The sequence below is a fragment of the Pyxicephalus adspersus genome, chromosome 5, assembly GCF_032062135.1.
Source record: "Pyxicephalus adspersus chromosome 5, UCB_Pads_2.0, whole genome shotgun sequence".
Classification (NCBI taxonomy): Eukaryota; Metazoa; Chordata; class Amphibia; order Anura; family Pyxicephalidae; genus Pyxicephalus; species Pyxicephalus adspersus.
Window position 1 is genome coordinate 40,566,330 of NC_092862.1, and position 22,395 is coordinate 40,588,724.

Below are 22,395 nucleotides of genomic sequence, written 5' to 3' on the forward strand. Positions count from 1 at the left end.
AATGCCTACCTTATCAACATTCATTCTTTTAAATGAGGCTTGAAGCAATTTAAAATTGTGAATGTACTCGTGTTCCAGCTTGGCTTGAAACTTGACCTTCTTCAGGCTTATGCAGCCTGGGAAGAGCATGTCCATGAACTGGCAATAGGCAGCACCTGGAGAGAGAGAGGCAGATAGTCATACATGAAGTCCTATTACAATAATACAATAGGATGTGGTCATCATAGTAAAGCATACATGGTATCCATCTCTTTATATAAAAGAACAGCCAAAAGAACAGCCAACTAAAAAACAAATTATCTTTACAAAGACAGACTGCTCTTACGATTCTGAAATGTGGTTTATATAGTAATAAATCTGTTCAAAGATTTATATATATATATATATATATATATATATATTTCTAGTGCATACCAAGATATCAGCCAATGTATGTTAAAAGATGCCTTACTAGAGGTTGCCTGTGGTGTCCTTTATTGAGGTGGATTTATACATGAAGGAAAACATGTCTTCATACTATGTCAAGCCATCATCGATTGTCCTTTTATTTCAGAAATCGTTACAATATTTTACATTCTATTTAATATTCTACCTATTGTAGATTATGTTTCTTGGATTTATATTCTTCATACAGATATATTTTTAAATATATATACTTTCAATATTCATACTCTAGCTTTAGTGACTCCATGAATACACAGATTGAAGTTCCCCTGAGTAGAAGCACCATGTGTCTTTCATACATCTCCTGTCACATTCTACAAAACAAAAACACAATGGTGCTATCTCGGCTCCTGTCACAATTAAATCACTACAGATGTGTATTGTATGGGAACCTTATGAATCATATTTTCCTTTAAATCCAGCTGGAAATTCCAGAAAAGCCAAGATTCAAATGCTGTGAATGAGTGAATGCAGTCCTCTCGTACTGCACTGATTCATACATAGCAGGCTGAAGAGAGATATATCATTTGGCCCTTCTAGACGGTGAGGGACTTTTGTCCTTATTCATTTCATGAGGATGGACTCATTTCATGAGTCGCTACTGTGAGAACTGAGCTGACAATCTAATATTTAAATTCTGCTGCCAAGAGATATCTCTCATAATTGTGTATTGTGTTTCCTGTGTTAAAGTTTTATTTTTAGAGGTTATTACTCTTCTCCTCCATATATTACATTAAAAGCCTGGGGTTCCTAGTTGTGGCTATGGCAGTGTTCACACTAGCAGTTTAAAACTGCAGTTTTTTGCTCCTGATCACCATACAGCTGCCAATAGGCACTTGGAGCGGTAACTGCAGGGGGTGTTTGTGTAGGCACTTGCTTGCAGTTGGAAGGGGTGCATTTTTGGCATGTGTTTGTGACTGTTTTGAGCCTGTATGAGTGGGAGTGTGTGTGTATTACTGAACCTTTAAGTATTATGTGGCCCAGCGGGGTTAGGGGAATGACCCTTCTTTGGGCTGAAGACCATGTCTCCTGGAGGCATCGCAGGCTCAGGGAGGTGGGCGGGTTGTATCTCTGATAATTTAGCAAGCACGTCTGAGCCTACAATGGAAGAGTGGGCGAGTTTTGGCATCATGTCGTCAATAAGGTAAAATCAAACCATCGCTGCAAGACAACGTGCAGGATAATTTATCTTGACAATTTTTAGCTCAGGAATTTAACAAAAAATGTTTTAGAAAAACAAAAGTATTAAGTAAGAACATTGGAAATGCATATCCTTGTTCTTCATACTTTCAAAGAAGACATAAACAGGAACTATATATGGTATTACTGGATTTTCTTCCTATTGCCTACGTGTCAATAGCATTTATTTCTCTGCGGACTACCCTTCCATGACAACAGTTATTATATCGTTCCTAATGAAGTAGTAGGGCAGCAATATTGCCTCATATTGATTCCTAGAATAGTACGAATATAATTCATAGCACATGTTGAAAGCCAACTTGACCAAACAAATAAACAGGAAAAATAGTTCTTGTGACACTCTGGCAAAAACATAAGAATTGTTGGAACCTGTATTAGGTCCTCATTTTCCATGTAGTCATTGGGGCATGAGATAAGGGGAAATTGCTTTATTCGAAATTAAAGTGATTTTTGCTGTTAAGTGGGGAAAAGGCAAATCATAACTGAAACAGGCATTTGGCTTGAGGTCTTCTTTAATATTGTTTTGAAATGATCAAATAAAACAAATTATAACTATATGAAAGGCTGGGCTATATTATCATTAGACATGTGTTGGGCTGTGTAGCCTCTAGAGAACACAGTAAAGTGTTTGTGGTTTGCATCAGACATACACTTACAACAGAGAAATACATTGATTCTTTATAAAATAAGGAACTATAGTACAAAAATTTCACAGACTAATGAATAAACATCCACACCTAGTTACCAGCTAGTCCTAAAGAATGTCTATAAAAACAGCCTGGGAATGGAAGTCTTTTTTTTCTCGAGCAAGAGAATGCTAGTCCTAAAAGAAGGGATATGTACAGTATATTTGCAGCTATATGTCCTTTTATGGAGTACTTTCAAAAGGTTTTTAGTTTTATTTGCTCCTAATAAATGGTTTCCTGACTGCATATTTTAAGGGAGATTAATCCATGATAAAGTTTAGCCTCTGAGCAGGCAAAAACAGACTAAAAAGTCATGCAGAAATCTGAGCTGATATTTTCACCACATTGTTTGAGGAGTTAAAAAAGGTCTAGACAACAAAATGTGCTAGAAAGGGCAAAGCAGTAATTACTGCAGTAACTTCCAACACAACCCTCATTCAATCTGCTGCAGAAGCACCCCACATTAGTGACTTTCCAAAAGAAGGGTGAAGCATGATGAACCATCTTGTTAGTCTAACTTTATTGGCATATATGTAAAGTTGATGCTACGCGTTTCGTGGTGTAGGAATACCCTTCTTCACAGTAAAATCGCAGTCTGTAAATTTTAAAGCTGAACTAAAGTAAAAAAAAACAAACTTACCTTTAATCCCGCAGATCTATTAATCCAACGTCGTGCCGGTATCCTTCTTTTGACCTGGCCCAGATGAAGCCCCGGGCATCGCTATCTTCTTCGCTCCTATTCCAGGTTCTTCTTGTTGTGGCGATCAAGACAGAAAGGGGAGGTGCTGCACCTTTTTGTGTGTTGCACTTAAAAAACGTTGTCTACCCTTTTATGTAAAGTCAAAATTTTGGGTTTAGGTCCACTTTAAACAAGTTTTTAAATCAGCAGTAACCATTCTATGCAACCTGAAAAGAGCTACTGCAGTCTGTACTTTCTCCAAGAAATCTGCTACTCTAAGTCTCTTACACTTCCTTTACATTGATTTGGTGCGATAACACATTTATAATAAATGAATTCATAAGCTGTGTATTGCAATTCATTTAAAGTGGTACCACAACACACAGTACAGAATATGCCGATGCTCCTTCACTTTAGTGCACCACACACCTACCTAGTATCATAGAACATGGTATTAAAAAGAAAGCTGCAGTTCCAGAGTTCATTCCACTGCCATGCCTTGGTAGCCAATTTAAATGAACATGCTACCTCGAAGAGACACATATTAACACAGGGAAAATGTGCTCCCCGGTGTCAGTCTCTATTGACCACAAGGTACAATAGTCCTGAATGGTTCAAACACATTGTGAACCTTGTCCAAGGCTGCACAGTATTTGATAGGGAATCCTAAGTTTTATGCATAATGGCACAATAATTCCAACACGGGGGAGAAGATTGTAATAAACTGTATTAACTCCATGGGCTCCATAAATAAAACAGGGAACCTGACATGCCCTTAAACATTCCCTAATGGGAATCTTCCATGTCTATTTGTTTCAGTGGCAATAACTGATTCCCACCAGATAATGTTTGAGAGAATGCCAGATTTCCTGATTCATAAAGAGTCCCACGTATTTTTTGAATTCGAAGTTGATGAAAAGATTACAAAAATGGCATGTCTGGCCAGAAGAGAAGTAAATATCTTGAAGAGAAAAATGCTGCCATATCACCATAGTTCTATAACGTTGTATAATACTTTCCCTATAATGGGTGATGGCTGGATGTTGTGCACATGCAGATAATAATTTGCACAATGTTTTTCCAAAAAAAATTAAACCATAATTTTAAGTTATCCAAAGATTTTCTGACATGGCATAGCTTCTATATATTGTTTTGGATGATCAGAAGTTCTCATCATATTCTCTAGTTAACTTTTACTTGACATGGTCAATATAAGCAATCCTTGAATATCTTGTATTACTTGCTGTTACTGGGCTTTGTACGTTCGGTCTCCATTCACGTGTGTGAATAATGCATGTTTTGAGAAGAGAGCACAATGTTAACAGGACTTGTTCTCACAAAGCCACCATTTGGTTTTTACATTTCCACCTAGCGTGCAGCCAATATCAGCCTGAGGTACTGGCTGTGCTCCAGACACTTCTGTACTTGCTCCTATTATAAAGGATACAGCTTTTCCTCAGATAAGTTTACCAGCACATTACAAGACAGCATGCCACAGAACTAATGGGAAAAACGTGTATCAAAAATATTACACTGAATTACAGCATATTATTACCACACCTCGGTTTATAACATTTGCAGGAAAGGTTCTTTGCTATTTATTTTCGCCATACGTAACTGCTGTGCTTACTGGACTTACAGAAGAACCTCGGCACATCAGTCCTGTAGTAAATTTCTGTTACAGGCCATATGGCTGCACTGGAAAGCAGGATGTCAGTAGAATGTGCACATTCCTACTGGAAGAATGCTTGTGTAAACAAATTTAGCAGCCATGAGTGTTCATTAGCCACAGCTGGAGAAGTTTCATGACAAACAAATTGACAGATACGATTATACTTCAACTATTTAGTGCCAGCTATGGTTCCAGTCCTAAAAACATTAACTGGTAACTTGAAATAATAACGGAATGGCTGCACCTATTAATGGAGTAGAAAGCAACAAATTAGACATTTTCTAAACATTCGCTGCAGGAATATCTTACTTGTGCACACGTTTTTATTTACAGTGGTTGATTCACCTAGAGTAAATGTTCAGTGAACATCACATTCACTGCTTCATAATAATGCCTTGATGTTATATCAGGAATTTTGAAAGCAATATAGCAAAAAAACCAACCTTTCAGACACAGCAAGCAACAGTAGGCCAACCAATGTGTTGCCTAATACATACTATGATTTATTGAGCATAGGAAATCATTCAGAAGAATGTCTGTATCTGGTACTTACACTGCTTGCAAAAAATAAATAAAGAAAAATAAATTCAGTGATGTGTTATTACAGAGCAGCATAACATTCATTATTTTACATTTGACTGGAGTCTTTTATATCTGCCTGGAACACACGCGCACATACACACCCTGCAATAACACTTGAGAATTGCACCATACTTCTAAACTATTAGGAAAACACAAGGCATCACTCTTTTTCCAGGCATTGTGAAATATTTGTTAAAAATCCACCCACATCAATTCCCAGTTTTGTCCTTTCACATAATTTACAATTCACAATGTGAATAATTATATTTTACTTACAAATTCAAGTTAAACTTTATACTAACTATTGAGAAAAAATAACAAGAGTTAGACTGATGTGACTTCATGGCTTTCTGCTGTGATAGACTAAATATGCTGGAATGAAAACTGGTAATATTTCTACCTAACTCTGACCCAGTTTCTCTAATTTACATTTCAATTCAATCTCTAATTTACAATTCAAATTCAAAGTAACGCACATGCTCCACTGCAAGAACCCCCACTTTGAATAGCTTCTGCACTTAAAAGAAGTTAATTGATATATTAGGTTATGTGCAGCTGGTGCAGAAGTGTCAAAAGTCATGGAACAAAGGAAAAAACAGTCATTTTCCAGCTGTGGACATTTACAGTCAGCAGTGTGTAGGAGTGTCCACTGACAGAAGAATTACAATGACAGCAATAGCCATGTCATCATTTCTCAAAGAGAAGCTTGTATAAGCTGCTCTGTGCACCTGGTTTAATAGTCCAGTGATGCAAATATCTTCCACTTCCAAATCCTACTGTAGGTGATTATTAATGCTCTATCCTCCATGGTAGAAGATTTCTGATAAGCATTTACAGAGAGGTCAGGCCTTGGAAATAGAACATTTGAGTGTAAATCCTTAGATCACAGGCTCTGCAGGAGTCCTTCCAAAAGAGCATGCACTTGGTTTTGACTGCAAACATGAATAAATCTCCCATCTCCCTATGTAGCTGATGAAAGTACTACCAATTCAGTTGTGTAAGAACAGGAAATGTGGCAGGTACTAATTCAATAGTGCTATGCCTACTATGTCATATAAATCATCGGTTGTTTTAAAGTGCTCTGTAGAGGTGTCAGTCATTAATACCCTTTAGCTTTCTGGATCTGTGGTGTGACATCAATAGGAGTCCTGAATACAAGAGAGGGCACCGCAATGCTCTGCAAAGACCCAAAAAAGCTACCCTGTTTAGTGTGTAAGATAGGACAGACTGGCACATATACTCTATACTATGTGGATGGCAGTGTGTGGTGAGATCTGTGTTCATGGACAGCTTTACCATTGTACCCATGTAACACAGCAAGTTACATGAAAATTTCTTGATGGATCGACTACTAATGGATGACTACTCCGCTAGAGAAAAAAAAGAGCTTTAATGAAAAAAGATCTGAAATTGGTAGTATGATGGGTATTGAATGTGAAAAATTAAATAGATGACTGTCAGTATAGATATTCTTCTGACAAGAAGTACTCCAGACAGGATAAAAAAAAGTCAGTGAGATTAATAAACAGAAAATGAGAAATATTTTATACTTGTGCCTACTTCCATTTCTGTCACCACTATTGCTGACATCCTAATAATGGGCCAATAAAAAGCTACGGAGGTGGTCCCAAGCTTGATTTTATGAATCAAAATTACTTTAACAGTGTGTCAACATTGAAGAGCTATACAAGTCACAGAAATCTATAGGTAAAAACAGATAATATTAAGTGCCTGCTGCTTAGTCAAGTTTACAATAATTCCTTAACTTGAAAAATGGCACATGCACTTTGCAACAGCCATAGAATTTTTCCATTTTATAGGGTTGATTGCCCAAATGATTTTAAAAACAGAAACTACTGCTCACTGCAACTAAATTTTGCTGTTAGAGACCAACTTTACTAATTTAATTTTGTCCAGTTCAGTGTGACTGAGTACTGCTGGCTAAGTGGTTTAACATAACAGTTAAAGTTGCCTGGAGTTTCGAAACTCTGTAGTTTAGTGTTTTTACACATTCTTTATTTATTTAATGTGGTAATTATAGGCTGTTAGAAAAAAATCACACCTGCTAACATTTTCACAGTCACAATGTGTATATTTTCCTAACATTTTTGTGTTATACTTATTTACTATTTTCACAGTTTTTGTTACCAGCCTGAATATGTAGTTACATTGCTTAGTTTAGCAAAATAAATTGTGAAACATAAATAACTGTGCAGGTAATAGGTTGTAGACATTTGCCTGGATTTTCCATGATGTTTTATCCAATAAAACAGCAGGGTGTGAAAGAAGAAATCACAGGCATGAACTGAATGAAAATAAACATCTACAGCATGCAAACATTTACAAGCAATCCAGTACATTAAAATATTATTCACATATGTATATATCATACCTGAACAGAGCTGCTCGACCTTTGTGTAGTTTAAACACAATATGTCATTGACCCATGCAATGATGTCATGTCTGCTCATAGTCTCCTGGGTTATCGAGGTAGAGTACACGTTGACCGCCATTCCCCAGCTGCAAAGAGAAACACAACATTAGGGCTCAAGTCCCAGAAAGTTCAACAAACTCAAGTCAAGGCCTGAACATACAGGCAGATCTCCTGATGCAAATGACAAGTATTAAAAAAACTGGCTAATCAATATTTATTATGCCATGAAGCTAGGGCTCACAACATTACTTTACCTATGGGTGGATGGAAGGAATGGCTTCTTTACTATGTTAAACACAAAATTCCAAAGATAACAATTTATTTAAAACACAGGAAAAGTATTCTAAAAGAAAATAATATTGAATTTTCACAATATAACACTTTTGGCATCCCACTTATTAAACCCCTTTTTAGCAGTAATGTAGTTTGGTTTAAAAGCAGCAATCAGTTAGAAGGAAGTGGGTGGGAGGGTGAAGCAATGATTACTGACCTCCTACCCACCCAATCATGTAACATGACGGAGAAATAGAAGCTGCATGCTTATACGCTCATCTTACTGTGCTTTCTCCTCCAATCAGGATGCTCTTTGTGAGCACATGAATTGACTGGCTCGTTGCACCATTTCCCAATCTCACAATCTAAACTCTAATGTGCAGGGAGTGCAAGAGACAGATATCAAGTCAAATTTAAGTAAGGACCCTGCTTACATTATTAAAAAAAATACATTTATTGATGTATTAATAAATACAGAGCTGCATTACTTGCAAATGATGTTAGTACTTGTATTGTGTGTTGCCCCTTTTGTAACAATATTCTACCACTTCTAACGTCAAGAAATATGTAGAATAATGACACTGGAATTTGAAACTTTCAATTAATCCAAAGCACTTACATTGTAAAAACACTACCAGGACATGTGGTGTGGATGCACATAATTCTGGGCCACAATTCTGCTGCACAATTACAAATCGCAATTTAAACCGAATTGCTTAGGTCTATTTATAAATCACAACAAACACTTGTATTCATGGAAAAATAGTCCACTGAAATTAAATTCAGGCATACTGATTCACATTAATTTTGTTGACATGAGTTATTTTGATCTAGATGTGGGAATGTACTTTATGACCATAATCAGAGCTAGTGACACTCCCTTTGCTATCCCCATGAAGAGGCCTTTAACACAGAATGTGATGTTCCTTTAAGACTCTTGTCAAAGACATGATATATCAGCACTTTTTCTCATTAGCACAATAAAAACATAAAGATGGATCCTTCTCACTTTACCAGCTGCTTTTCTGATGATAGCAGATGGAGGATGAAATGTGAATTGAAGAAGCTACCAGCCTTTTCTAATCCAATAACAAGCCTGTTAAAGAGGACCTGTCCCCATTCACCCTTTTGGATGTGGCAGTAGCAGCCCCTGGCAGACCCCATGACAGCTGTCATGTATCCCTGAATAGTCACTTATTTTATGTTTTAAATTCACTGAACAGACACACAGCAGAGTACTCAGTAAAGTTGGCAGGGTTATCCCCTCTACTCTGTACAAATTGCTGGACTTGTTTAAAATCTCAATATTAGATAACAAGTAGTCCTGCAAGCTCTTGCTTTCTACATTTGCAGAAAGAGACAAGACAGGAGCATGAACTGACAGAAAGAAACTGACACATTCTTAAAAAAAAGCTGCATTGATACTGCAAGCACTTATTTTACTCTACTTTTCTTATACTCAATAAAACAGTGAGGTGACAGTCTCTTTAAAGAGTAATTATAGCCCACAAGCTTGTGGTATGCAAATTATATTTCCCCTTTCTCTTCTCTATAAAGCCATTATAGAATGGTTAATAAAATACACCATGGGCACATCCATTGATGTACACGGACTTGGTCCAACTGATCACTGTAAGTAAGCACAATTACAGCATGAAGAGATCAGCACTCTTATACTGAGTCAGTAAACTAGTTTTTTCATTTGTTCTTATATTATTATTATAGCAGTGATCATGGAAGCAACTATAAAGCAGCAATATGTTGAAACATCTTTTTTTTTAATCCTTGTGGTTGATTTTCTTTTTAAAGCTCTAATGAGCTGGGAAAGCTACTTAGGTGAGTGGGGAAACATCTTCAACATGACAGAATATGTCTACTTTAATGTGAATACTTGTAATTCGATTACCATGACCATGATAAGAGAAGTCATATGGAGGCAGACAACATACATGCTCAGATAAAACTGGCCCTTGATAAAGTAGAACTTTCAAACATAAAGAAAAGCAGAGAAAATAGGCACAAATCAGAGCACAGAGATAAACAACGGTAATGAAAGTGACGGGGTGCCGTGCCATCGTTCTCCCCCTCCCCTCGCCATAGAGCAGATCGGCGCTGTATGTGCAACACTTGTTCATGCATCGTGCAGTCTTTTGTCATTGGAAAATATTGTGAAAGATCCTTTTCAGCGACAATTATTGCACGTGTGTATGCAGCCTAACAATAAGACACTGTAAAACCAACAACACATCTTATAGTGTATATAAGACTGAACTAGGTAAAGATTAACCTTCTTAATTTGATTATTAAAAATTTAGCTTCACTACTAGGTATTCACTGATCTGGAATAAATATTCAGCCAATGAAGACAGAAATATCTACACTTATGACTTGCATATGAATTCCAGATCAGTGCCTCACTATGTAAATTAAGAAAAAACTGGCTCTGGACCTTGAAGAAATCATGTAACTAATGACAGCCTCCTTTTAATATTTTTATTAAACAGGATTTATTTCACAGATTTTCTATCTTCTAGGAACATTTCAACATTTAAACTTGGACCCCAAGACAACATCTACCAGTCACATAAATGCTTTCACACTTTATAAACTACTGCTGATCACGTATAGTTGCTGGTGATAATTATGGTAAACTTTGGTGGAAGCTAGATCCCCAGGGGCCATGAAACTAAATGTTTTTTTTAACATTGCAATATATTCCATTGCCAGGACAAAGTCATGAATAGCACTGTGAGCATTTTCAGAGATGTGAGTTCTGTTTCCTATGCATACAAGGTAAATATACCTTTATGTTCATGTAGACAACACCTGCAAACTATAGATATCTGCAGAGAGCTTTGAGATAAGAGAGAACACAGCCTTTAACCTTTAAACTGTCTGAATATGTTGAGTGTGCATGTGAAGTCACCCAGTGGATAAAATACCATAATGAAAAGAATACAGGACAATCTGGCTATATACTATTACACCACAGACTGAAAAATAATCTAAATCTAATTTCCTAATAATATTTGTGTGGAGATATACTTCACATAAGGGCCCTGATTTATTAAAGTTCTCCAAGGATGGAGAGAATACACTTTCACCAGTGAAGCTGGGTGATCCAACAAACCTGGGATGGATCTGATCCAGGATTCAAAGCATTTGCTAACAAATAGCAAATGACATTGAATAAATCCATTCCAGGTTTGCTGGATCACACAGCTTCACTGATGAAAGTGTATTCTCTCCATCCTTGGAGATCTTTAATAAATCAGGCCCAAGGTGTCAGTATGTAGAAGATTTAAAACCATGATAAGCCTTTCCTCAGATCCACTTATCGTGGATCATAAAAGAACACATGATCTTAGACTGTAAAACCTGGGGCAAATATTCTCCCCGGCCTTCACACAGCACACAGGCCATTACTTTTTGTTTTAGGAATAGGCTTCATAGACTTACAACATACTGAAAAATCTCTGAAAGCAATTAATGCTGCTAATTCATGAGCACCAGAATTATCTGGGTTATGCTTGGATATGTATAGCATGCCTAAAACCCAAAATACGCATTGATAAAATTTGAACTTACATTTTCAAGCGTGGTCCAGCAAACCTGGAATGGAACTTGTCAGGAATCAAAACATTTACTTGCAAATAGCAAACCACTTTAAAGAAATCCTCCCAAGGTTCGATGGATCACCCAGGCTTCACTGATGAAACTGTATCCTCTCCAGCCTTGGAGAGCTTTAATAAACCAGGCCCAATGTTCCTAAATTCACCAGCTACAAAGTTCAAAATAATTTCCTAACTGAAGTTGATTACATTCACACAACTGTAATTTGTCAGATTCTGAATATGTACAACCCTGAATCAGCCAATTTTGTGGTTTAAAGAGCTGATGTGGCTAGTTCCAGTATCTTAGGAAATGGTCATCACTGCACTTAACCAACCAACCTAACTATCACTTGTAAGCAACTAACTCTTTAACAAGTTTATTGACTATCAAATACTAAATACAATAATAAAGCCCACAAAACAACTGTATGGGGCAGGGGAGAGTAGCTTGTCCATTCCTGGAACCAGAAGGATGTTTACAAAAGATAAAGAAGGATAACTATCACATCCATTAACACAAAAAGCAACACAGCCATGGTTTGTTATGATTAGGCTATTTATGGTTCTATTCCATTGGAACAGCTCCCATTTTTATCATTCAGTTCTCGTTGGGGGTTATCCATGTCCAAAAACCTCATGCATAATTTTTCTATTACTTGAATAATTTTAGGGGCTTTCCTCAAAGCCCACTGAATGAAAGAAGCACTATGCGTACAGACCGGGCTCCTGAAAAAGTGTAGTTGGAAACTTCATGTAGAACACGCCATAGTAAAAACATATTGCAGATTTACAACAGCAAGAGGCCAATTTCCCCACAGTAAAAAATTATATTAGAGCTTCATAGGTGGTCTATAATTTATTTATGTTTTCCTTTACTATAAAAACACCATGGTCTTGATGACTGGATCTGCTCATTGCACTGTAATTATTTATAGCACTTTGGCTGCAAAATGCTTTCCTGTTCTGTTCCATTTTTAGTACGGTTTTGTTTTAAATTACTATTTCCTATTACAACAGATTTCTCATAGACAATTCATGGTGCTGTGTGAAACTGAAATCTACAGTATTTTAATTTCTTGTCACAGTGTAGTGAATGAATGTGTTACAGGTACAAATCTGTGCTTGCTGTCATGTTAATCCAGTGGTTTCAATACTTTGTGCAATTGGTGCAACATTTGTACAGATCAGGAGTGATCCTACATAGACTTTACTGACTGATCCAAAGGTCTGAAGTCATTGGGCAGCATGACAGACGGACAACTAACCTTTTCAGTAGCAAACATAGGTATGTATTACCAATCCGGCTATTTTTGTGAATACATGGTTTTTTTTTTTATAGAGCAAGAAAGGATCAGAACTCCTGCAAGGTTGAATGTAGTGGCAGGCTCTTCTGGAAAGATTTCCTTACTTTCTGTTTGGTTATCACCAGAACAAGAAGTGAAGAAATAGGAAAACGGAAGTAAAAATTCTCTTTTTAAAAAACAAAAGTAGAGGTAAATCCTCTGCTGGCTTTCAGGGTTCTTCCATAATGCTGAGAATTTTTGCACATTAGGGAATGCTTATCTGCCATAGTGCATCCCACCAGCACTGCGACATAGGCAATGTACCCAGTCTCTATGTTGCAACAACGCTATTCTGTGTCCGCATTTGAAGTCTTTGGACATCTTTACTGGTCTGGTGACAAAACTGTGTTGAGTTTGTACACTAAGATGGGAAACCTTTTGAAGGCTAAATGAAAGGTTAGTGCAAAATTACACTCCTTAATAATAAAATAGTACTTTTAGTGGTGTGTATATCCACAGTAAAAGATGGGAAACTGAGAAAAAATAGAGAGATTTTGATTTGAAAGAGGGTCAGCTGTAATTAAGGGATAGTTGGAAGGTATGGATTCATTGACATTAATGACTTCATCTTAAACACTGCACCCAAACCAACATTTCTCTACTGCATTTGTAAATGCGGTTTTGAGAGGGAGTCACCTAACTCTACCCCACAGAATCATGGACTGGAATATGGAACCTTTGCACAGTTTTGTGTAGATAACCACAGGCTTGAATTTAAAAATTCTATTTTAAAAAATCTATAACCTCATCAATATACACTTTTTTTCATCTGCTCTACAATGTCAAACAACGTTCCAACTTTTCCAAAAAAAAAAAAAAAAAAAAAGCATGTGGTCAAATCACTGCAGAATCAAGTCATTCTTTCTAAGAATATAAACTGATTACAACATATAACAGTGGCTGTGAACACTATGAGATCTGTGAATACCATTAGAGAATTGAATAAGTCACACTGCTATTCCTATAGTCATAACTTGGCAAAACTGCAAACTAACATAGCTTGGAGTTCCAAAGCTTGATAGCCAACATTGTAAGAAATAAAAACAGACACAAAGGGGAACTGATTAATGTTCTATACCTAATAACAATGTGGAATGTCTAAAATTTACTACACATTTTTATCACAATAAGAAAAAATAGGATTAGCGTTTTTTGAATGGAATGCAATGAACAAAAATACCAGTATGCAAAACTGAAACAAGAACACAGTGTTTAGAATTGGCAGTTACCAATCTTTGAATGCCACAACATTTCCAACAAGGAAACAAATAAGAAACAAAAAGTGAATGCATAAAAATAGTCTTTAATTCCCATTTAAATAAAATGAATCACAAAAAATGCCACAAATCCAACAGCTTCTGTCCTGCTGCAATATCAATTTTAGGACTGTAGTTGTACCACATATATATGAGTTCTCATGAGAAACAACAGTATTTCCAGGTATGATTGCAATAAAAACTATACCAGGAGATGTCATAAATTTGTAGATTTTTTCTATAAGAAAATGTGGGATGTGTTTGAGAAATCCTTTCATATTCCTAGATGCCAAGATCCAAGAACAGTGGGTATTTCCAGTACTTTATTTCCTAATGACACAGGGCGCTGACTGTCATGCAATAGATTGCTGCAAATGAAAAACAAAATGATCTCAAACTTTCCAAGTAGATGAGTTTTTATGCTAATAAATACAATACACAAAATGAAGCAAAGCTGAATGACCTTCAGTGCAAAGACAAGCTTAGGACATCAATCACACCACTTGTAAGTACATACAAGATCTGGAGGATATTACCCAGCAAATACTAAGCTATCAGTTTTCTAAGTGTGTCATAAAGGTAATACAGCAAATAAAAGCTTGGGACTGCCGTGGTAAATGTACAGAGATAAAAACTCTGGCATGTTTGTATTGTCAATCAACACTGTGACAGGCTGTATATTAGAATAAGAAATGTATAAATGTACAGAGATAAAAACTCTGGCATGTTTGTATTGTCAATCAACACTGTGACAGGCTGTATATTAGAATAAGAAATGTATGATCATGGGGAGTATTAAGACAAGTAACTGCAATAACTGTCCCCACTGGAAGGTTTTCCCTCAGTTCTTGATACAGGGTCAACCTAACATTTTGGTCGACAATCACCGCTAGAACAAATAGGGTGAAACTACTTAGTGGGAGGAGCGAAATAGAAACCCGGAAGGCAGGATGCAGTATCTGCTCTCTCTATTCATTTATCTGTCCTCTGGTGCCACCTCTTTGTTCCACCTGAGTCCTCACACTGCTTCGGGTATCACACGAGCCTGGGGGAGAATGTGACCACCCATTTCCCATTTTTGACAATGCTCATGCCTGAAGGCCAAATACTGTCAAATTGTGGTGGAGGGACCAGAATGAAATGTACCCAATATTTACACAAGCTATTCACCCTAAGATAGATAGATAGATAGATAATAGATAGATAGATAGATAGATAGATAGATAGATAATGAACAGAAGAATATACAGCTTGAAGAATGTACAGAAGAATAAATCGCAGGACTTAAACGGAAAAATGCAGCATACTTTTGACATCAGTTTAAGGCACTTCCTAGATCATTCAGAATTCATTACAAGTGCGGTTTGCATCTGCATTTCTATAGCCTTGAATAGAAAGAGAAGCAGTTAATGTGAAAAGCCTGTGAATGCTTGCCCTACGATATTGAGAAAAATAACTATCAGCCAGACAGTATCAGTCAGGAAAGGACCAATAAACTGGTCCTGCATGCTTTCAGTACTATACCTGTAAAATAAATAATCTGAGACCCCTCCTAATGTTGTGAGATGCTATACTGTTAGCTGGTAAATCATTTGATATACTATGGTCCAATCTATGAGCAATATTGATGTTCAGATTGTGCCATCTTGCATGTTAAGACAAATGACATAATCTTTTATTGGTGTTTTAATATTTTCCAAAAAAAGTTTTTGTTATTTGCTTTTATATATGTGCCATTTAAGTCCCCTTTTTTCTGCATATTTTGAATTGCTACAATACTGTGGGGATATGGCAGGCAATTATAGAAATATTGAACTAAGCAGGTGATCAACTCATCCTATCAATTTCAAAATAAATATTAACCCGTATCTCACTGGCTCCTTCTTATTACATTGACCACCTTCCTGTGCTATTTATTTGGCCCAACTACCGTATAGAGAATAAAATAGGAAAGACTGTAGTGATTCTTCCAAGCATGCAGATTGTTCTGGCAGTTTCAGGCAAAAAGACTTCTTGGTTCACAGATATGGAACAAGCTTGTCATAAATGAGTTGAACAAAAAGCGTGAACTCCAATGTTGATTCAACTTTTTTGTTCCAGGCAAAATAAACCAGGCAAGAAGTGCCTGAAGCCTTCTTCTCTGTCTGAATAACATTTAGGGTCATGAAGAGACCCAGGAGAGGGCTTGTGGCACACTTGTGTTTTAATGCATAAGTGAATTCCAGGCAAATGTTGGAATTCCATCATTCGTTGCTTGCACCAGGTCAGTATAACTCACAGTAAAGCCAAGTTTAGGAGCATGGACTTCAGAACAAACATTTTTGAAAGTTCACATCAGTTGAATGGCTGTCTACATATTTTGTTCTACTTTAAACAAAAAGTCCAGCCACCTGAAAAAAAATGGTGTTGAAGTATAAGGAATGCTTAATATTATGTGATATAAACAATTGAAGAATGTCTATATTGGCATATTGCATAGGGATGTACCGTATATTAGAATGATTCTGAATATTGTGATACACATTTTAATACAGGGGTTACGATCCAATATACTTTAATATATAGCGACATGGTCAAGATTTAACATTGTGGCCAGACCACATTATTATTATTATTAAAAAGGATTTATATAGCGCCAACATATTACGCAGCGCACATACGAGGGACTTTGAGGAGGTGATCCCACATGAACAACCATCAGCCAATGAGAAGACGGGTATAAGAAGGTAAAATCCATTAACAATACAATGTCACAATGGTGATGCCACTGACCTGCTGAGTACAGCCACATTTCTTTCATGATCGTTTCCACTGACAGGAGAATAGACAAGTGCTGCATACACAGTACTGTTTAGTTCTGCGGTGAAGGGAGGAGGAAGGATAAGCGGGAGCAGGAAAGTGCAGTGGTTGTTCCTGCATGGTTTTTTATTATTTTTTCATGGGGGATTGGTAGACAATGTTTGGGGACCACAGTACACATGCTAGATTCCACCCCCCCCCCCCCAAAATGAGCAGGACCGTTCATCTTGGTGACAATCATCTAGCGTGTGTATGTAGCTTAAACTATGATGGCATCAAAAGTGGTAAACATACTGCCATGTTCTTGTGGTCCCACCTACTAACAGACTATTGTAACTGTTAGTTACAATAGTCTACCAAATTGGGAGCAAGATTTATTACTAGATCTAGATATATCAAGAATGTGGTCTACAGAGAAATGTTGTAAATGTGAAACTGATTAGTACTAAAGGTGTGTATACTTTTGACGTTTATGACACTAGATTACAGACAGTATGTTTCATAGTTTCTAGACAGAAGCATCTTCCATTTCCTGCAAGTGCCACAAAAGGGTGTGGCAGAAATTGCTACTTTATGAGTAATTCCTTCTAGGATTCTTTCATCCAACACATAAAATCTGCTGAGCAAACTTCCCTGCATACAGAAAGAAATATAGTATACGGTATAGTTTATTGTGTTAGCAAGCGATGGAGGATGATGCCATTAGGACTACATAAACCATTTGTCTGGTGGAAACACAGCTTACGCCTTCTATGCACAGACAGCTTGCGTGTTCCTTTTACAATCACTGCAGAAATAATCTTGTAATCGGTTATCCTCACAACTTTCTGAAACGTATACACATTTCATTTTTCTATAATGAAATGAGGACAAGGTTTAACCAGCTGCACAGAATTTCAAGCATGCATGAAAAGCTTTACAATTCAACACCACGGACCTTTGTCATATCTGAGCATGTGTTACTACTTGCTTGTTACCCCTTAGACACCAGCAAGAATAAAACAGACCATATATTATGCCATGTCAAATCTTCACTATTTCTTATGTGATCTGGCTGACAAACTATAGCACTCAAAAAAAGAAAGTTATACATTTTCTTTTCAAAAAAAGTTTGCCTTAGGATAATAAGAACATTGTTTCTTTTAGAAAACTTGTGATTGTTGCCTTTAACAACATGGACATCCAGATTTCACACCCATAGGGTACCTCTAGATAACCCTCCTTCAGCAGACAATGCCCCTGATTCATCAAACAAAATCGGATTATCGGTCGCGCATTCGTATTAGCGATCCGGAATCGCGCGCGATCGCGCTATTCAACAACCGGAAAAGCTCGCGCACGGAGCCGCGCTTATCCGACAGCTTTTTACTGGCGATCATGCATCAGGATGAGAGTGGACGCGCGCACTCGAGTCCCGGACCGCGGTAATCCGCGATCGCGGGTCGCGCGTATTATCGCGCTTCCCGCGATCGCGAATTTCAATGATGAATCAGGGGCAATGTTACAAATGCTTAGGTTTGTTTTTTCCTATGTAAGATAGCAAAGGAAAAATTGAGAAAAGGGTATTACTCCACAGTATAGGTGCACTGAAAATGTACACTAATATGACACAACTTTTTTTTAACATTTAACGTTTTCAAGAAGCACATTTTGTGTACTTGTGTAGATTTGTTAATTTTCATGCAGTGTATGTATGCAGTGTACCAGTATCTGTAAAATTAAATAACAGCAAACTATGTCATAAAAAAGTGTTAGTGCAGCACAATGACAAGCTCTATTGAAATAAATTGTTTTTACACGCAAATGGCATTTTCCCGAAGTAAATTACATGCCTTTTATAGTAAAAGTCAAAGTGTAAACAAGTCCCAAGGGTCTCCTGATATATGCATGTATTTACAAGGCATATCTTGCACTTTGTTTTAAATTCACTTATATGGGGTAAGTTATACTTTAGGAATAACAGTACTTTTAGTAAAGGTATCCCTTGCTTAGCCCACCATCCAAAGCTACACTTTCCTGTCCCCTCTGGGAGCTGCCCATAGATGTCTGCAGAGTTGGATGCACCTGTGCAGTAAAATCACCAATACATTTTCTGTGAGCCTTTAATTGCATTTTACAGCAGTATTGTTAATATATACATTAATATTTACATTAAATAGGGGTTGCAATTGACAAGCAGATACAGACAATGACACAGGAGGAGGAGAGGACCCTGGCCAAAACAGCTTACAATCTAACAGAAATATAAATAACTGAACATGCCCATACAATTCTCTTATAGATGGAACACTTGAGACCAAGATGAGCCACTTGATATGTTAACACAACCCTTTCCAAATGTTTACAGAAACACTTGCCACATATGAACTTATCAATTCACAAATGTAGTATCAGGAAACAAAAGTTCTATTCCAGTCTGTCCCCTTAACTTCAGTTATTCCCAAGGTGGGTGCTGCTATCCTGCCTCTTGCATTGTATAGTAAGAGTGAAATGAAGCTTTAAATCATAGCCCACAACTTAAAGTCTCCTCTGCCTTTCTCTGGCAGTCATATGTCACTGAGGTCAGCAGGCCATAGGCATGCATTAGGACCAAAGTAGTCAGAGATATAAAAAGTAAACTAAAGATGTTTAACAAAAAAAAAAATACAATTTCAGAAAATTACTGGAACTATATATTCTTCTTAGACTACATGTTTTCTGAAAAGGAAAAGTAAAACAAAATGAGACCAAGATTCAAATTTTATTACATGATAGGGGACTGTAAAAGTTTAGTTTAAATATGTTACCACTTTCAGTCTTGTGAGCTTCAAATTTGTAAATCTGAATTATTTTTTTTTTTGCCACTCAATATTGAGGCAAAATGAATCTTCTCAATATATAGAAAAACACAAGCTATCAAGGAGCTGAGATATGAAAGGAAAAACATTTCACATGCAATGTCTTTTTAAGGTACAGTGGTACACATGCATTAAAGAATGTTAGAAGAAGTAATAAACTTTTACTTCTGGACTCAATTGGGCCATTGTAGCCAACATTCCTTAAGAAAATTTAAGAGTGCCAGGGGAAATGTGGAATTTCACTACAAATTACTATCTGTAAGGATAGCTGTGTCTTGGGGGAACCCCTTCCAAATCATGAAACATGTGTTTCATCATACAAGCTTAGGTTTGTCAAGGGAAGGAAATGTAAGTCATTGTTTTCTGGCTGCTGTACAGACACAATTAGATTGTATCATTAACCTGAGGAAACAGAAATTTTGCAATAATACACTGTGGGGGACTGCAAGTTGGGGAGATGTGGTTTTTATGTAACCTAGGTGAAGTTTTAAACATGTAGTGCATAATTGGTAACAGCTGATAAAAGGAAAATGAGTCACCAAACAAGGTCAGCTAGAAATATATTTTTCTAATAAACATGAAAAATGTTTGCAGCAATTCTATCACGAGTGCATTACAGAGGTTGTATTTGTTAAACACTCTTTTTGCAATGATAGTTACCTACTTGCCATGCCTCAGGTCTGGCTTCAAAACTTTCTGACCCGAAACAAAGTATACAGATAAGGAGGTCTCACACCGTAGGCCAGACATCTAGACTTTCCATCAAGAGGCCAACAACGGCAGCTCCCATTCTTCCACTGTGACAGTATAACTCTAAGGCAGTGTTTTTCAACCAGGGTTTTGTGGAATCCCAAGGTTCCTCAGACACCCTCGATCAATGAGCAGTTTGTGACTCTCAGGTCAGTTTAACAGATATCAACCATCTTTTTGGCTGACTGTCATTGTGACATTTTTCCCACTGGCCAGTAAAATAAGAGGTATATATAATATGGTCACTGGCAATAATATAGGAGATCACCACACTAATATACTGTGAGCTGTGGATATATTAATTATAGCAAGGGTTTCCCAAAGCCCTGAAAGTTATTACAAGGGGTTCCCCCATAATAAAGAGTTTTAGAAACATTGCTCTAAAGCATACCAGAGCATATGGTCATATACCACCTATGTTTGGTCCCACACAGTATCAGAGATTCTGATGGTAAAGAGCTGGAGAAAAAGTGTCAGCCTCTAAAAATAAACTGCCCCCAGATTAATATTTCCCAATGCACTGCTTGTGCTTCCAAGTCAAATTTATACATTTCTCTAATCCACAACTTAGCCTTAGAAAGCAACTAAAATGTAATTATTTTTAATACTTCTTATTCTGCAAAAGAAACATTACTACACTATTTGTAGTGCTGTCACTCTGTAGCACTAAAATGGAAAAGATAGTACAAGTTTCTTGATGGTCCTAAAAAAAGCCAGGCAAATCCTGCTTGAGAGCGCTATGGTTTACTGTGGAGAAAGACAGACACCGATTACCATTTGAGGGATGTATTCTTCTTGGAAACATAATGTCAAATCATAGCCTTTCACAATATGGACTATAGCCATTACGTTCCCATGCAGTGCAACTCGTATAGCCAGAAGTACAAGGCAGATGTTCATCTACATTGCAGAACTAATACAATATGCTATGCAGTCATTAAAGCATTACAGCTCATACATTCTAAAAAGAATAGTGTTGGTAACTAGGAGCAAAACAACACAAAACAATGAGCATGTAAGTAAAGTTTCCTGTAATCAAGAATGCAGATGTTCTTTTTCCTAATCATGTTTCACAACCACAAATAACGGCCCCTTTTCCAACAATGGTGGTGTTATCCACCTGGAAATTTATTAAGACCATTCACACAATCTTCTCTCTGTTCTAGTAAGTGTAACCTTGTTGTGGTTTTGTTATATAATACATTTAAAGCAGGATGGAGTTTGATCTTTATACTACACCATGGCTTAAGTTTTTTTTTTTAATCATAGTCTTATATAAACAGGCTGTTAGAAATAGATATCTGAGTTCTTTCTAGGCTTAGGCTATGTACACACGTTAGACTTGTCGTTTGAAAGGAATTTTCACAATCCTTTCCAATGGCAAAAGACTGAAAGAAGCATGAAAGAGCGCTGTACATATAACACTGTTCTGCTCTATGGAGAGGGGAGGGGAAGAACGAACGAGTGGCACCCCTCTGCACTCTCCTTCTTTCACTTGTATTGCAGTCGCTCATCGTTTATGGATCCGCCAAGACGAATCCATAAATGACGTCGGACGGTCTCTGTACACGTCAGATTTCCGCCAGTTGCTAGCCCTGAAGCGATAATCGTATGAGAATCATCTGATGTGTGTACGTAGCCATACTTATGTTTTTACTGATGTATTGAATACTGTGAAATACTGTTGAATACAATTACTAGTGGAAGAGAGAAGAAATGATCAATATACACTCTTAGGCCATATTATTAGGTAAACTGCTAGTACCAGGTTGGACCAATTTTGTTTTTAGAACCATCATAGATTTACCATTGTGTTGGAAACATTC

At 37.0% G+C, this 22,395-nt stretch overlaps 1 protein-coding gene across 2 annotated transcripts in view; it reads right to left on the minus strand.

Moving 5' to 3' along the window:
- Positions 1-22,395, minus strand: part of MAPRE2 (microtubule associated protein RP/EB family member 2) — a 115,539-nt gene that overhangs the window by 23,405 nt on the left and 69,739 nt on the right. For both annotated transcript variants that reach the window (XM_072411250.1, XM_072411249.1), the window contains 2 exons: positions 7,656-7,783; positions 10-155 (listed from right to left, as the gene is read on the minus strand). In XM_072411250.1, the coding sequence (XP_072267351.1) occupies positions 10-155; positions 7,656-7,776 (267 nt within the window). In that variant the 5' untranslated portion in view covers positions 7,777-7,783. The remainder of the gene's footprint in view (positions 1-9; positions 156-7,655; positions 7,784-22,395) is intronic.